We start from the raw sequence: 16,533 nt of genomic DNA on the forward strand, positions 1-16,533 counted from the left end.
TGAGGTGAGTTGATCGCCTGATCCTGAGCGCGACGAGTAGAATATTAATGGCGCACGAGGCGGTGGCGTGCGCTGCTCAGAAACTCAGATGTGCCTGTGCTTTCAGGTGATCGATCATTTGCTCGTCTTTTCGCCTGTCAAGCATCACCTGAGAGCTCAGCTTGATCCGGCCAGCTGTGCGAATCAAGATACAGGTTCATATGTCCTGTGGCCCAGATGGCCGGCTACGAGTTGGGCCAGGCCAGCCCGCAGGAGAGAGCGGCTGTGAAAGTGCATCCGAGCCAGCTGAGGGTTTTGGTGTATTAATAAGCGGTCTGACACGCTTCTTCACCTTCGGACGTGGCTCACGCTCCTCCACTCGCTGCCCTCACCTTATCCCCATCCACCTGCCTCACATCGCTCAGCCCGCTCCATACGGAGACGCTCGCTACCGCTCCCTCCCGAGCCGCTCGCGGCATCGCCCCGCCCGAGCCATGCGTCCCCCACCCGTCACCCCTCCCTCCCTCCACGACCCCATGCCACCGGAGAGGAGGATGACGGCGGCGGCTTCCGGCGAGCTGCCCCTCTCTCCATCCCCCCCCCCCCCCCCCCTCCCTCCTTCCCTCCGCGACCCCATGCCACCGGAGAAAGGGCGACGGCGGCGGCTTCCAGCGAGCCGCCCCTCTCGCCCTCCCCCCTCCCTCCTTCCCTCCTCAACCTCCATGTCCCAGGAGAGGAGGGCGATGGCGGTGGCTTCCGGCGAGCCGCCCCTCCCAGAGGGCAACGACGGTGGCTTCCAACGAGGTAGGTGGGTCCTTCTCTGGATCTGAGCCCTCCTCCTCCTCCTCCTCCTCTGGATCTAAGGGATGCGGCGGTGGCTAGGGTTCCGGCGAGCTCTCGGGGTCAGATCTCGCCGTGTTGCAATGGTTTTTTTGATGTTACAACATATAATTTCGAATGTTGCAATGAGATTTTTGTTGTTGTTGCAACAGATGTTTGCAGTAGTACTGCTTGAGATGTTGCAGTATGTTTCAGTTGCTTTAATCTCATGTTGCAGTAGTTGTTCCATGTTGTTGCAAGTGTTTTTATTTCGAGCGTTGTTTCATACGCTTCACACCAGTGTTGCAATAATATGTTCTCAATGTTTCAGCTCCTTCAGCCTATTGTTGCAGCAGTAGTTCGGTGTGGTTGTAATAATATATTCATGGTGTTTCAGCTACTTCATCCTAATGTTTCAGCTGTTGTTCCTTGTTGTTGCAATAATATGTTCATGGTGTTTCAACTGCTTCATCCCAATGTTGCAGCTGTTGCTCCTTGTTGTTGCAATATATATGTTTCATGGTGTTTCAGCTGCTTCAGCCTAATGTTGCAGTAGTTGTCCCCGTGTTGTTGCACGTGTTTTATTCTAGCTTTCTATATTGCTCAGCCAGGGAGGGGTTCACGCTATCACGCTGACATGTAATTGTCGAAATGTTGCACGTACGAGGGTATCGTGGTCGCGTCCCAACCCGTTGTTGTGGTAGTCGCCGCCAACAAGGGCTACACGGGAGTAGATCATCCAATCCGTGCTCAACACCGTACCCAACACATAGCCGGCGTGTTTTTGCTGCCAACGCAGAACATAAACTGTCACCACGCGCCAACTCCCGATCAGCTAAGGCCACCTACAACGGGCGTCTTTTTCTCGTCTCGGAGACTCACTTTTTTGCTCCAATGCCGAACAGACGAGCGCGTCTCCGTTGTACGGCCTCGTCTCCTAGAGGCGACGGCGCGCTCGGAACCCGTGCGAGCAGCAGCTGCGCACGCAGCAGAAGTCGATTTGGCGCACGCGGGATTTTTCCGCACCAAATCCATCCGCACCTTCATATATCCCCGCATCCTCACTTTCCCAAATCCGTCTCCTTGCACTCTCGTCTCCAATTTGGTGCACCCGAGATGTCCATGGCGGCCACAGCTAGGAAGAAGGGCTCGTCACCGTCATCGTTGACTGTGGCGGCCACTGCGGCCCCAGCCCATACCCTCGGTCGCGGTGGCTGCTTGGTGCCGACGGCTCTCTCTAGGTCGTGGTGGTGGCTCGACGCCGACGGCCTGCTCTATTTGGTTATACGATCTGTCTTTATACCTGTACGATAAATTCAAGACGCTCAGAGATAGAACCCGTCTGTGGGTTGTTCATGTCCTAAGCATTAAAACCGGAGCGTTTTTCTTCAATAGATCGATTGATGAAACCCCCAACCCCAATCCCCAAAGCAGTTTATGATGACAACCTCAGTTTTAGCATAAACAAAAAAAAAAGTCATGAAACTGAATAAAAATACCGTCTTGCTTCAGAAAAAATAACAGCAAGAATCAAGTCGCAGTCATGTTTATACACTTTCAGCATCTCTTCTCGGCACAATGTTAAAACTATCAACTCATTGGCCTCCGATGGGTATCAATAGCTCAACTAGCTACTCAATCTAACATGAACTATCAATAAAAGGATGCCGGGCATTATATTATCTGTACATTGTCTGATCATGAAACAACTTTGCTGCCGGTTACAGTGTAGGAGAAAGCTTAAGGTATGACCTGAATAATGCACACAATGGCAAGGTCTCTATGAAGTGATGCTGCGTTCGCTCTCACAACCAGGGCAATTGTGCAAGCTCTCGTGGATGTAAATATCACAATCAAGGCAGAAGTGCTGGTTGCATTTTGGGCAGCGAACATGGAGGTTAGATTGGCCATCTGCAAGGATTTTTAAGAAAAATCAAATGATTAATGAACCTTGGTTGTTGCTACTTCATGTAAGAAGCATAACACCAAAAAATTAGTACAAGAAAATCGAAGGAAAAGAAACTTGAGAATACTTTGAAAGATCAAAATACAAGAATTGGGATGGGCAAACTGTAAACTTCAAAAAAATATCAAAACAAGGAAGCACCCCCATTTCCACTACTGTAATAACAGAAATAATTGTAATGTTCATATCATTCCTATTTGACCTAATGATCAGTGCAGAAGCTAACTATATCATTCCTATTTTATTGCAGAAAGAATTCAAGGCTATTGCTTAGTAAGCTTCCCATATTGCCATGCCATCTTGTTTTTAGTTGGACATGCTTTACTAAGAAGAAAGAATAGTTAGAATAAGGACAGGTATCATTATTCCTCGCAAAAAAAGAGGACAGGTACCACTATTCCTTGCAAAAAAAAGGACATGTATCACCATACATGAATTTATGGAATACTTGCTACCAACTACTCCCTCGGTCCCAAAATAACTGTCGTTCTCGCTTCCCGAGAAATAACTTTAACTAATTTTATATAAAAAATATTAATATTTATGGTACACAATTAATATCATTAGATAGATCATTGAATCTATTTTCATAATAAATTTATTTGGAGATACAAATGTTGCACACATTTTCTACAAATCTAGTCAAACTTATGACACGAAAACCGAAAACGACAGATAATTTGGGACGGAGGGAGTACAAGGTTTGTACCATTGAAGCATATGCAGACAAGGCGAAAGATATATTTTGTAGTCTAAAGAATTAGCAGACACGAGCTTTGACATGCTTAAGCATACCTGGGTTAAAAAGGCTCTGCTGGCAGCTGAAACAGATCTGTCCTCCCCTTTGGATTCTATTTGGGACAGGGGTGACCTCATCAAACGGTGCTACTGGGAAGAGATGATGATATGACCTTGCCAAATGTGGAGAACTAACTAGCGTAAGACCACAAGTTCGACATTCAGTTGGAAGCTCACACACATTAACTTTGCATCTAGGACATATGTAACCTTCAGCCCCAGACTTTATCTTCTTGTGACAAGAGCAAATAGAGATAAGATCCTCAGCACCCCTCTGTGGAAAGCCCATCTTAATCAAATTAGCTGCAGCATATTCTGCTATCGCAGGAGGTGGGGGAGCATGTTCCAGTAACAACTCTTTGAAATGAGACTGCAAAAAGAAAGGAAATACCGTTAATCTTTCACAAGGATTGAATAATCAAAGGTAAAATCAAAAATACATTTTAGCACCTCATCCAGCGCAACAGTGTAGGATCCACCAGTCTCTTCACATAGATGTTTGCAAATAAAGATCTCTGCAGCAAGGCCAATGACAGAGCATCTAATTTTTGACTTCTTACATTTTGTTATCGTCTCCATGATATCACCAGGATCAAATGTATTCAGGGCAGAGTATAAAACTAGAATTTCCTTGTGACCATATGATGGTACTTGATCTAAATAACCATGCACAAGTTCTAGAGCGTTCTGCAGGGATGAATCACCAGAACACTCAAGCTTCCCCATCAAAGCTTTAATCTGTGACTCTGGGCTCCCTCCAATTTCTGTAAGTCGATGGGCAATACCATCTTTAATTGTCACTAGGCCAACATGGCTCAACGGATTCTGGTCAAAGAATTCTCTTATGAAAGCCTCACCATGTTTTGCAACAACAGCCATTCGACTAGGACGATAATCCATCTCTGAAGCCGCCTACATGAGTAAATAACAATTTTGAGAATGCAAAGATGCAAAGAGAGTGTGATGATAATTTGCAGTTGAACAATTCTTCACTACCACAAAAACAACTGAGCAAGCCAATCTTATAAACTTGAAACATTTATGGATGCTCAAAGATAAGGTTATAACATTACCAAAGAGAAAAAACAATTGGCAAGGATGTTAGAGAAATATTCTTTACCAGAAATGCACAGTTTCAAAAGAATACAACAATCAAAATGTATACGCTATCACATCAGGAAAAAAAAACTTCCATGCTAGTTAAAGCAGTGTTTGTTTGTTCCATTCTCAAATCTCAATTGACATAAAAAAGGTACAATCAGCTGAATAGACATTATTCTTTGCATATTCTTAACAGCAAAAACAAATTGTCACATCTAGATGACTCTTTAAAGTAAGTCCTGGTATAGTTACCATAAGTTCAAGTGCACATGTATCAAATAATTCCATGTCTATCTAATCCATCAATCAAGAATAACCATTCATTTGTGCAATCCATAGGGTCTGCATCAATACACAAAAAAAAAACCTTTTATTTTTAAATTCCAAGACTAGTCTATTTGTACCTACACATAAGAGCGTTCCATAGATTGATTGTGTGGTAATTGTTAAAGACCTAATCGCTTTTCCTGCAACCCTAGTTCCTGCACTTCTTGTGATGTCAGGGTTTTGTTGGAGCAAGCCTTGCCAATGGTAAAAGCAAAAGCATCTAGCACATGATTTGCTTCTCTACAGAAATCTATACAAGGAATGACAGGGAGAATTAACTTCTAAGATGCGGGGAAACAATTAAAAGGCATATTCAGACACAACTATCCAGGCAGCAATAGCAATAACCCTCCCCAGGAACACCTTCGAAATGTTGACAAAAATAGTCCGTTTGATAAGGGAGACATAAGACATTCACTCTATTCGACATATATCAAATATACCTAAGGTATCAAAATCAGGAATATATGCTTAAGACGTTTCAAATTTTAACAGGATTCATCGATAAGAGCCTCATGTTTAAGGCCCCGTTTGGATCAAAGGAACTTCAAAGGAAAATTGCAGGAATTGGAAACGGAGGAAAGGAAGTCTGCGTGAGCATTTGGAACGGAGGAATTGGAAGTTCCTTTGGAATACTGTAGCTCAGCTGTGATTTCGCAGGAAATAAAACGTCCGCTCAAAGCTCTGGTTTTTGCTTCCTTCGCGTGTGCCCGAGGCAGCAGAGCCTGTGTTGGAGAACGAGCGGCGGGTGACTCACTCTGAGAAACGGTGAAGCTTGTTGCCATCACAGTGAGAAGATGGGACCCAGGTGTAGGGACAACATGACAGTGCCTAAAATATGCTATTTGTGAACTGTGTGCTTGCCTACTTTTTTTTATAAGTGAAAACATAACAGTGTTTAAATTTTGTTTCGTGTGTTTTTTCCCCGTGTTCCAAACACCTCTACCTACACTTTTCCATTCCTCTGGTTTCCTATTTTCCTCCTATCCGATTCCTGCGTTTTATTCCATTCCTCTGTTTTGGATTCCTATGTTCCAAACAGGCCCTAAGAGGATTCTGATAATCCAATCTCAATATATAAAATGCCTAAGAAGTATTGTGTCATCTACATTTTGTTTCGGCAATCCAATTGGTGTGCACACATATATATTAAGCTTTGCTGTGGTAGACTTGAGCGAACATATTGCTGCCAACAGCAATACTAACAATTGCAATTTGGAACAACCTACGTCCATGTTTCCCTTCATTATTCATGTACATGAGTCGATTACTCCGTACTACAGAAATCCTTAAGGTAGCAATGGTTTCTACCTATGCCGTGGCCCATGGCGGACATGGGTACGAACCATGGTAGATTTTAGAATTTCCAAAATACGCAGCTGTTACCCATCTAATTTACTGTTTCCACATAAAATGATTGATCTCCCAAACTTAAAGTTGCTAAATCAGCATTAGATTCTAAAATTGGCCTCACATCTTCCAATTACAGCATCACCCTCGGAATGTACAAGCCAAATAAGATAATCGTCACAGATAGGCCGTGAGGCTAAACAAACGCATTAAAGGCAGCCAATCAGATCGTATCACCTACACTGCTCTACAAACAAATAAACCAGGATTGCTCATACAGATCGGCACCACCTCCACAACATTTCACAAGCTTATAAATGAACCTACAGGTATATGAAACAAGCAAAAGGCACAGTCCTAGTACTCACCACTCCATTCATGCCTTAAGTAAGTCAACACTTAAGTGAACCAAATGCGCAGCCCATAAGGCCGTAAGCACTGCCACATCTCTCTCGGAACAAGGTATAGCAATCACAAGCCAGCATCAAGTTACAACGATCGGCATTGCTACGAGTCCGTTGGGTCTAAATCAGAAATATACTCACCAGGTGCTTGATGGTGTGGCTAGCCGAACGACAGAGAACATGAAGCGAAGGGAACGAACCCGGGAGAGGTCTATGACGATGTAGAGGTAGCGGATGAGCCCCTTTTGGATGCGGGCAGCGGCAGCGGCGGCGGACCGGAGTAGGAGGCGCCGGCGGTACTGCGCGTGGAAGAGGGTCTTGGTGTCGATGGGACGGAGGAGGCCCGACTCATCCTCCTGCAGTAACTCCCACGACCGTTCGTCCGCGTACGCGCGCTCCCACGCCTCCAGGACGCGGCCCTCACCGCCCTCCTCCTCCTCGTCCTCCTCTTCGTCGCCCGGGTTGCGGCGCCGACCGGCAGTGGTGGAGGGCGCGTTGAAGCCGCCCCCACCGCCGCCGACGCCGTACATGGTGTGGGGGTGGGGCGGCGGCCCCCGCCGCGAGAGTGGAACTGGAGGCGAGGTCGGGGACCAGGAGATGGGCCAGGCGGGTGCTTGGCGCTTCCAGTCTGGGGCTCCTGTTTGGTCCTGTTCAGCTGGTCGGAAAACGGCATGCTAATTTGTTGTAATACAAAATACTATTATTTTATTAAAATGGTATAGCTGATAAATTTAAGTGAATATAGCCTTGATTTACACTGTATAGAAGCTTTAAGCCATTTCGAATTTTCTATGTTCGATAATAACGTGCTGAGAACGTCCGTCCGTCTGGATGCTCTTTTTTATGGCCATGACACTAGTTCAATGGTCTAACTCTCTACTTGTATATCTACTTGTCTAACCTTATATGCTCATGAGTCCGTCGTTGTTCCTCTTCATTCACCGTGCCACCGTCGCGTCCGCCCAGCCACACGCGCTCTAACGCGACCACACCGCCGCGCGCGCTCTCCACCGCGCTAACCAGCCACCGTCCTCTCTCCGCCACGTTCCAGCGACGTCGCCCGTCATCCTTCCTCTCCACCAGGCCATCCACCCACCGTGGCGTTCTCCACTGCGTCGTACGTCTTCTCCACCCGAGCGCCCTCCTCCACCGGAGCTGCGCACCTCTCTGTGTTGACGAGCCTCTAATCATCCAAGCAGCAAGTAGATGTTGCGCTAAAAACACATGTTGCAAGCGTACGTTTCAAGTATTTCAGATGTTTTAGAGGTATGCTGCAAGTGTTTCGTAAGGATGTTGCAAAAGTAGATCGCGATGTTGCATATATTGCAATGGTTGTACACGTATGTTGCAAACGTTTGTTCCCAATGTTTTATCTGTTTTTAGACGTACGTTTTATCTATATGTTGCATATGTTTCACACATATGTGTGTGAGTGTTTTATCTTGATGTTGCGTAAATTTGCAATGGTTTTCAAGTGTTCTCGGGTGTTTTTGTAAGTATTTCAGACTCATGTTTCAAGTGTTTCATTTATCTTCAGACGTATGTTGCAAGTGTTGTATCTAAATGTTTTAAAAGTAGATCAGAGTATTATACATGTTGCAATGAGACCCACCTACTACAGCTGCTGGAGGGGGCGCGAGGGGCTAGGTGCAGGCGTGGGCGTCGGTCCGAACGTCCAGGCACGAGCACTGTCGTTCTATATTTTTAGCTGGGAAAATATAGAACGTGGCTAACACACGGCTTGCTTGCGTTAGACGCGCCGCACGGCCGTAACTTTCCTCGCGTTGTCCTCAATCGCGCCGCCCCCTTCCCCTCCCTCAGTCGCTCATCCTCTCCGACGACCCTCGCTCAGGGGCGTTACCTGGGATCAACACTAAGATCATCTCTTTTGTTGATCCTAATGGCTGAAAAATAGCGTGCTTTCATCTATTCTATACAGTTAAAATTTCACGTAAAAAAAAGTTAACTGTGAAATTGACTAGTGCTTTCTTCAAATCTAGAGCCAGTGAAAATGAAATGATTAATGCTTTGCATAAACTTTGGCACTACCATAGTTTCAAAGCTTAAACTTGATGCACATGTGAAGCCAAGCCACTGTTAGAACATGATTTTGTTCCATACTTGTACACTAGGAAGCTAAAGCTAGAGCTCTAGTATATTTATCTGCACTATCTTGTCACCTCATGACTATTGTGCTATGGTGTGACTCACCCCCACCCCCCACACACACAAAATTCTTGAAGTATGTGCCCAATAAATGTGATATTTTATCTTTAACATTGTGGGTTCTATGGGGGTATTAACCCCTATACCCTTACGGCTATGCTTGGGCTAGCCCGGATCAGGGGTCTGGCCCACTAGAAGACGACGCGCGGCCCGACCAATCTGTTCAGAATCCTGCGCAAGGAATCAAGGCAGATTTGGAGGTCAAGCAAGATCCTGGTCGGTTAGAATAGAAATCCTTATCCGGCCACCTATGGCAATTGTAATTGACTAGGATTAGTTTCCAGATCTGTAACCCTGCCCCCTGGACTATATAAGGCGGGCAGGGGACCCCTCTAAAAAACATCTCTCATTGACATACAGCAATACAATCAGATGTAGGACGTAGGTATTACGCCTTTACGGCGGCCGAACCTGGATAAAATCTTATGTCTGTCTTGCGTCACCATCTTGTTTGTAGCTTGCGCATCTGTCTGCTGATAATCTACTACCTTGGGCATACCCCTAGGTAGACTACCGACTATATTTCATCGATAGTGGCACGCTAGGTAGGGGTATGCGTACTACTCTCCAGGCGAACAAGATGGTTATCATCCCCAGTTCCATGGCTACGCCGAACGGCCTCACGTTCACCATCGGTCAGATCACCTAGACCACTGGCTCTGATGACCTCATCGCCATGACCCTGGAGGAGGTGCGGGTTCAATCTGTGCCGACCACTGCTTCACCTACATCGGCTACGGCTCCGACCACGGTGGATCTGGCTCCGACCACGGTGGATCTGGCTCCGACCACGCCAGCATCGTCTTTAGCCATGCCGACAACCCGTCGTCCGCTTCCTCGCTACAAAAGGAGGTAGATCGACAACACCGACTTGCTCGACTCCATCGATCGGGTTGGCACCAAACTTGCCAAAACCCTGGCTCTGGTAAGTTCGATTCAAAGTCAACCTAATGAGCAGGTAACTACAACCCACAACAGATCTACCCGACTAGCTTGAGCCAGTCGTCCTACACGACTCGGTATGGATCTCGTGGTCACTTCTACTCCTGAAGGGCGCTCCGTTCGTTGCCGGCCAGCCCCTGCGATGGGTCTCCAGCTCTCCGAGTATGAAGCCTCGATGGAGAACCACCAGGTCTAGCCCTACGGCCTGCGCAACTTTGTCAACATGATCTGAATTGAGGATTATCAAGAAGGATCGGTCCACACAGTTCAAGAGGGTGGCTCAAGCTCTTTGTCCGGCATCGCATCTAATGCCTCCGTTCACATCGAGCTCCAACATCATGATGATGAAGGCGTTGAATACGATCTGGATATCCTAGACCACGCTCCGGGATTCTCACGATTCCCATCCTTCCCACCAAGGCGAGGAGACTTGATCAATGTCGTTAGTAATGACGAACCACCGGCAGTCATCGAAACAGAACAAGAAAGGCTAGCACACGAAGCACGCAATATTGATCGGTTTAATCGTCGACAAATTGAAGCCGAGGCAGAAGAGGAGGCCCGACGCATAAGGGTCCTACCACGCGACCTTAATAATGCCTTTGACAGGGTGGGGGACAAGCAGGTCTTCGGGACTCCAAGCGCCAACATAGCTGTTGCTATGGCAACAATGCAATGACTACCCAACACCCCGGAAACATAGGCAGTTCGTGATGATATACAAGCTTACCTGACGGCTGCTATGGCCCAGACCGTAGAGATTGTAAATCAAGCCCGAGCTCCATCCGTCTCAGTCGAATCAAGCCACAGCCGCTAGTACTCAAGTCGCTCACAACCACCCAATCAACGTGGCTCGTGCAACAACGACCCATCAAACAACCGTCAAGGCAGAAATGGTGGCCATGATGATGGTCGGGACGACAACCGCCGTCGGGATGACAACCGCCATGACTTTTGGGACGACAACTGCCAAGACAACCGCGATAATCACCGCAATAACCATGGTCATAGGGTTAATCAGGATGGCAACCGAGATCGCCATGATGGCAATAACGATCTTCGCCATTACCTCAGAGGACGCGATCTGCGCGATCGCATCAACCAAATAGCCAATGATCGTGCATCCCACAAAAGCTATTGCCGTATGGAATATGATACTACCCATGGCCCTCCAAGTTTGAAGCAGTTTACTTTGTACCTTCGCCAAGTCATATGGCCCAAGAACTTTAAGCTCAAAAAACTTTAGAAGTACGACGGTAAGGAGAACCCCGAATTATGGGTCATGCTCTACGAAACTACGTGCAGATCAACCATGGCTGATGAGCATGTTATGTCTAACTACTTCCCAATCACTATCGGCCATGCAGATCACCAATGGCCGGTCAGCTTGTCGGCGAACTACTTTGATTCTTGGCAAGAGCTCAAGCAAGCTTTCATCGACAACTTCATTGCTACTTGTGAGCAACCCAGCAACAAATATGATCTACAGCGGATTCGAGACCAGAAAGATGAGCCACTACGCGAGTATGTCCGGCGTTTCTCGGAGATGTGCATTAAGGTCCCATCAATCTCCGACAACGAGGCAGTCGAGGCTTTCATTACTGGTCTCCGCTTCCATGATGCCCTACGGGACAAGCTCCTTCGCAAGAGACCTAAATCAGTCACAGCGCTCCTGGCCACTGCCAAGAAATATGCGGATGCCGACGATGCTAAAAAGATAATCATCAAAGAAGCAGCAAGGGTTCCACGCTCCGACCACCCCCACACCGCAATGACTACCACGGCAACCATGGTCGAAACGACAATTTTGATCGCCACAACCAGTGCAACAACCCCCGCGACCACTGCGACCAGCGTAATCAGCGGCGTAATCGCCGTGACGATTACAGGGGCAAGCGTGCTTGGGAAGACGACGGTGAGGTCAACACCGTTAAGAAAGGTGGTGGACGTCGCAACTACGAAGAAGACTATGCCAAAGCATTGAAAGGACTCTGCTAGCTCCACCCCAAGTCAAACCATACCATGGAGAATTGTCACATTCTCAAGTCTATCTACATGTGTCAACAGGCTCCGGATACGTCCGACAAGCCTAACAACGTAGGGAAACAGCGCAACAAAGACAACAATGATGAAGACACAGATCTCCGTCACAAGTATGTCAAGCCAACCGATCGTGTCCACACCATCATTGGAGGCAAAGTGTCCATCGAGACCAAACGAGAACGCAAGCTGCTCGCCTACGCCTGCTTGAGTGTGGCCAACACCGACAACCTTATCGCCGATCCGCAGCTCCCTCCTTGGTCTCACCATGAGATCTCCTTCAGCAGAAAGGACCAATGGGTTGTAATACCTGAGCTAGGATGTTTCCCCTGGTCCTCGATCCTTGTATCAACAAGGTTTAGTTCGACAGAGTGCTGATTGATGGCAGTAGTTCCATCGATATACTATTCAAGAACAGTCTACCAGCCCTGAAGATAACCTAGGCAGATCTCAAACCATACGAGGCACAGTTCTAGGGTGTCCTCCCCGGACAGAGCTCTACACCTCTCGGGCAGATCACGCTACCTGTGTAGTTTGGTACCCCGGACCACTTCCGCACCGACTACGTCAACTTCGTGGTTGCTGACTTCGACGGCACCTACCATGCTATCCTTGGTCGACCATCGCTCACCAAATTCATGGCCATACCTCACTATAGGTATTTGGTGCTCAAGATGCCTACCGAGAAAGGGGTTCTAACTCTTAGGGGCAACGTATACGTAGCTTATACCTATAAGGACGAGAGCTTCAAAATAGCAGAGGCTCACGACCTCTCTATTCGCATGGTTGAGACCATGCTCGACGCCAAGAAGACCTCAGCCGACCACCTAGAGATCCCAGAGCTCGAGGCTCCATGCAAGAACATCAAGTCCAAGGAGCACAAGGCGATCTAGCTGGTCAACGGTGATCCTAGCAAAACGGCCCTTATCGGGGCTAACCTGGATCCTAAATAAGAAGATGCGCTCGTCAGGTTCTTGAGGAGCAACGTGAGTGTGTTCACATGGAAACCTGCCGACATGCCCGGTGTACCTCGGAACTTGATCGAGCACTCCTTGAATGTCAACGGCAAGGCCAAACCTATCAAGCAGAAGCTACGACGGTTTGCTCATGACAAAAAGGAGGCGATTAGGGTAGAAGTTACATGGCTTTTAGCAGTCAGATTTATCAAAGAAGTATATTATCCAGAGTGGTTAGCCAACCCGGTTCTTGTACGCAAAAAGAATAATAAATGGAGAATGTGCGTTGATTACACTGATCTCAACAAACACTGCCCTAAAGACCCCTTCGGCTTACCTCGCATAGACAAGGTCATAGATTCAACCGTTGATTGCAAGCTACTTTCCTTTCTCGATTGCTACTCTGGTTATCATCAGATCGCTCTAAAAAAGGATGATCAGATCAAGACATCCTTCATCATGCTTTTTGGTGCCTACTGCTACACGACCATGTTGTTCGGGCTCAAGAACGCCAGGGCTATCTACCAACGCACCATATAGGCCTGTCTCAAAGACAAGATAAAAGACGACCTTATTGAGGCTTATGTTGATGATATAGTTGTCAAAACCAAGAAAGCACATACCCTTGTTGATAACCTGGAACGCACCTTTGCAGCCCTTAATACATTCCAATGGAAATTAAACCCAAAGAAGTGTGTCTTTGGTGTTCCTTCTGGTATACTGCTTGGCAACGTCGTCAGTCACGATGGCATACGCCCTAACCCAGAGAAAGTCAAAGCTGTCTTAGACATGAAGCCACCCAAAAAGGTGAAGGATGTCCAGAAGCTTACTGGATGTATGGCTGCTCTCAGTTGTTTCATATTAAGATTAGGCGAAAAAGGACTACTGTTTTTCAAGCTACTCAAAGCATCCAAGAAGTTTGAGTGGTCGAAGGAAGCAGACGCTGCCTTCACATAGTTGAAACAATTCCTTACATTACCTCCGGTCCTCACTGCTCCCAAAGAAGACGAAACCCTCCTGCTTTACATTGCGACAACTAATCGAGTGGTCTCCACTGCCATGGTGGTCGAGCACGACGAGCCTGGCCACGCCTACAAGGTACAGTGACTAATCTATTTCATTAGTGAAGTACTCAATGAATCCAAGACCAGGTACCCATAGATTCAGAAACTGATCTATGCCATACTGATAACATTCTGAAAGTTGAAACATTACTTCGACGGATATCGTGTGGTGGTCATGACCGAGTATCCTCTGGGGAACATCATTCGCAACAAGGATGCGAATGGGCGCATCGTCAAATAGGAAATGGAGCTATGCCCTTTCTCCTTGGAATTTGCAAGCCGTACTACAATCAAGTCTCAGGCAGTCGTCGATTTTATCATCGAGTGGACAGATTTAAGCACACCTACCTCTCAGGGGCCCGATGAGTATTGGAAGATGTACTTCGATGGCTCTCTCAACATTGATGGCGCAGGAGTAGGAGTCACCATCCAAGGAGCAGCTCCAGTATGTCCTTAGGATTTATTTCCCAACATCTAATAACGCCGTCGAGTACGAAGCATGCCTACATGGTTTGCGCATTGCGGTTGAGCTCGGTGTCAAACATCTCTATGTCTATGGAGACTCGGCTCTGGTCATCAACCAACTCAACAAGGACTAGGACATGACCAGCAAAAAGATGGATGCATACTACAAATCAATCAGAAAGCTAGAAGGCAAGTTCTATGGCATCGAGTACACACACGTGGTCCGAGACAAAAATCAAGCAGTAGATGCGCTGTCAAAGTTAGGATCATCCTGAGCCAAAGTCTCACATGGCGTATTCGTTCAAGACCTGCTCATGCCTTCCATCGAAGAGGAAGATCCTACAGTCGACAAGCCTCTAGACCAGCTATTGGTGGCTACGGTTCTGGCGTCAAGCACCATCGAGCCACCTCCGACCACTAATCAGCCCGATTGGAGAGTACCTTTCATCAAATACCTAACAGATGGCAGCGGTTACACTGGTCGGACAAAAAATGAATGCCTAATGCATCGTAGTAAGCAGTATCTGCTCGTCGATGACAAATTATGGCGCAATAACGCAAAGGAGGAAATCTTGATGAAGTGTATAACCTAGGAGGATGGCGAACAACTCTTAGACCAAATCCACTCTTGCTCTTGTGGCAACCACGCGGCTTCGAGAACGCTGGTTGGCAAGGCTTTCCGAGCAGGGTTCTATTGGCCGTCAGCTGTAGCCGATGCAGAGAAGCTAGTCCGCCATTATGAGGGTTGTCAGTTCTTTGCCAAGAGAATCCACGTACCAGCACATGAGATCTAGACAATACCAGCCTCTTGGCCCTTTGCATACTAGGGACTAGATATGATCGGGCCCTTCAAACCAGCTCCTGGGAAATTTATATGTGTCTTTATGCGGATCGATAAATTTTTTAAGTGGATAGAGTACATGCCTCTAGTATAGGCATCTTCAGAAAAGACTGTCATGTTCATCGACCAGGTCATCCACCGCTTTGGCATACCCAACAGCATCATCATTGATCTGGGTACTCAGTTCACCGGGAATGCCTTTTGGGACTTCTACGATGAAAGGAGCATAGTAGTAAAATACGTCTCGGTGGTGCACTCTAGAGCTAATGGACAGGTCGAGCGGGCAAATGGTATGATCTTAGACGCACTTAAGAAGAGGATGTACAGAGAAAAATGATAAGACTCCTGGAAGATGGCTCAAAGAGTTACCAGCCATGGTCTGGGGCCTCAGAACCCAGCCCAGTCGTAATACCGGCGTATCACCATACTTTATGGTTTACGACGCTGAGGCAGTGCTCCCAGCAGATATAGCCTTCAGATCAGCACGGGTAGAGAACTTCGATGAAGACAAGGCCAATGAAACATGGGAGCTAGAAGTGAATAGTGTAGAAGAGAAGCGGCTTGATTCTTGCGTACGTACAGCCAAATACCTTGCTGTTTTGCGCAGGTACTACAACAAGAACGTTAAGGAGCGGTTCTTTGTGGTTGGGGACCTAGTCCTGAAGTGAAAGATGAATCAGGCTGGTGTCCACAAACTCGCAACTCCATGGGAAGGGCCCTTCATGATCAAGGAAGTTACACGACCAACGTCTTACAGGTTAGCCCACCTAGACGGTACGGACGTACCCAATTCATGGCACATCGATAAGCTTAGGTGTTTCTATGCTTAACTACTAAGATATGTACTCCTCTTGTACTTTTGATTTAATTCAATAAAGCTATTATGATTTCTCCAACCACTCTAATGTGTCACTTTGAAGTCTATTGTTATCCTAACTCAACCAGTCAAAATCGACCACCATTCCTTCCTGGGTTTTCGAAGTAGGCCCTGTCTCTGGTTCTTCCCAACGCGTGCATGGGATCTGCTCTCTACGCTATGGGTGATCGGCAGGTCCCCTCTGGTTTGACTTGTCTACGTCTATGTGTGCACAGGCTACGCACCTCACACTTCGACCACAGGACAAACCAGGGCCATACAAACCTATCAGGATGACGTGTCGACTAAACTGGTACAACTAAACAAAACGCTAACATGTTCTCACTTAGTTACACCAACACGAGATCCAAGCTTAAATATGTTTTCCACAAAACAAAC

General features: G+C 47.1%; 1 protein-coding gene across 2 annotated transcripts; it reads right to left on the minus strand.

Annotated features, from left to right (window-relative positions):
* Positions 1–2,278: 2,278 nt before the first annotated feature.
* Positions 2,279–7,382, minus strand: LOC136496534 (general transcription factor IIH subunit 2-like). 2 transcript variants are annotated; one of them, XM_066492234.1, is made up of 5 exons: positions 6,945–7,382; positions 4,420–4,474; positions 4,013–4,326; positions 3,560–3,932; positions 2,279–2,709 (listed from the first exon to the last, which is right to left on the minus strand). In XM_066492234.1, the coding sequence occupies exons 1-5, from the start codon at positions 7,272–7,274 to the stop codon at positions 2,579–2,581; spliced, it is 1,203 nt and encodes a 400-aa protein (XP_066348331.1). In that variant the 5' UTR covers positions 7,275–7,382; the 3' UTR covers positions 2,279–2,578. The 2 variants fall into 2 exon arrangements, with proteins under 2 accessions (XP_066348331.1, XP_066348330.1); XM_066492233.1 differs by having other exon boundaries at positions 4,013–4,474.
* Positions 7,383–16,533: the final 9,151 nt, after the last annotated feature.

This window comes from Miscanthus floridulus, chromosome 12, assembly GCF_019320115.1.
Source record: "Miscanthus floridulus cultivar M001 chromosome 12, ASM1932011v1, whole genome shotgun sequence".
Taxonomy (NCBI): domain Eukaryota; kingdom Viridiplantae; phylum Streptophyta; class Magnoliopsida; order Poales; family Poaceae; genus Miscanthus; species Miscanthus floridulus.

Excerpts from the sequence above, each read along its gene's own strand:
- LOC136496534 (XM_066492233.1), bottom strand. The coding sequence starts at position 7,274 with ATGTACGGCGTCGGCGGCGGTGGGGGCGGCTTCAACGCGCCCTCCACC. Across the intron at positions 3,933-4,012 it reads ACACTGTTGCGCTGGATGAG|TCTCATTTCAAAGAGTTGTT; the intron begins GTGCTAAAATGT and ends TTCTTTTTGCAG. Across the intron at positions 2,710-3,559 it reads GCAGAGCCTTTTTAACCCAG|ATGGCCAATCTAACCTCCAT; the intron begins GTATGCTTAAGC and ends AAATCCTTGCAG.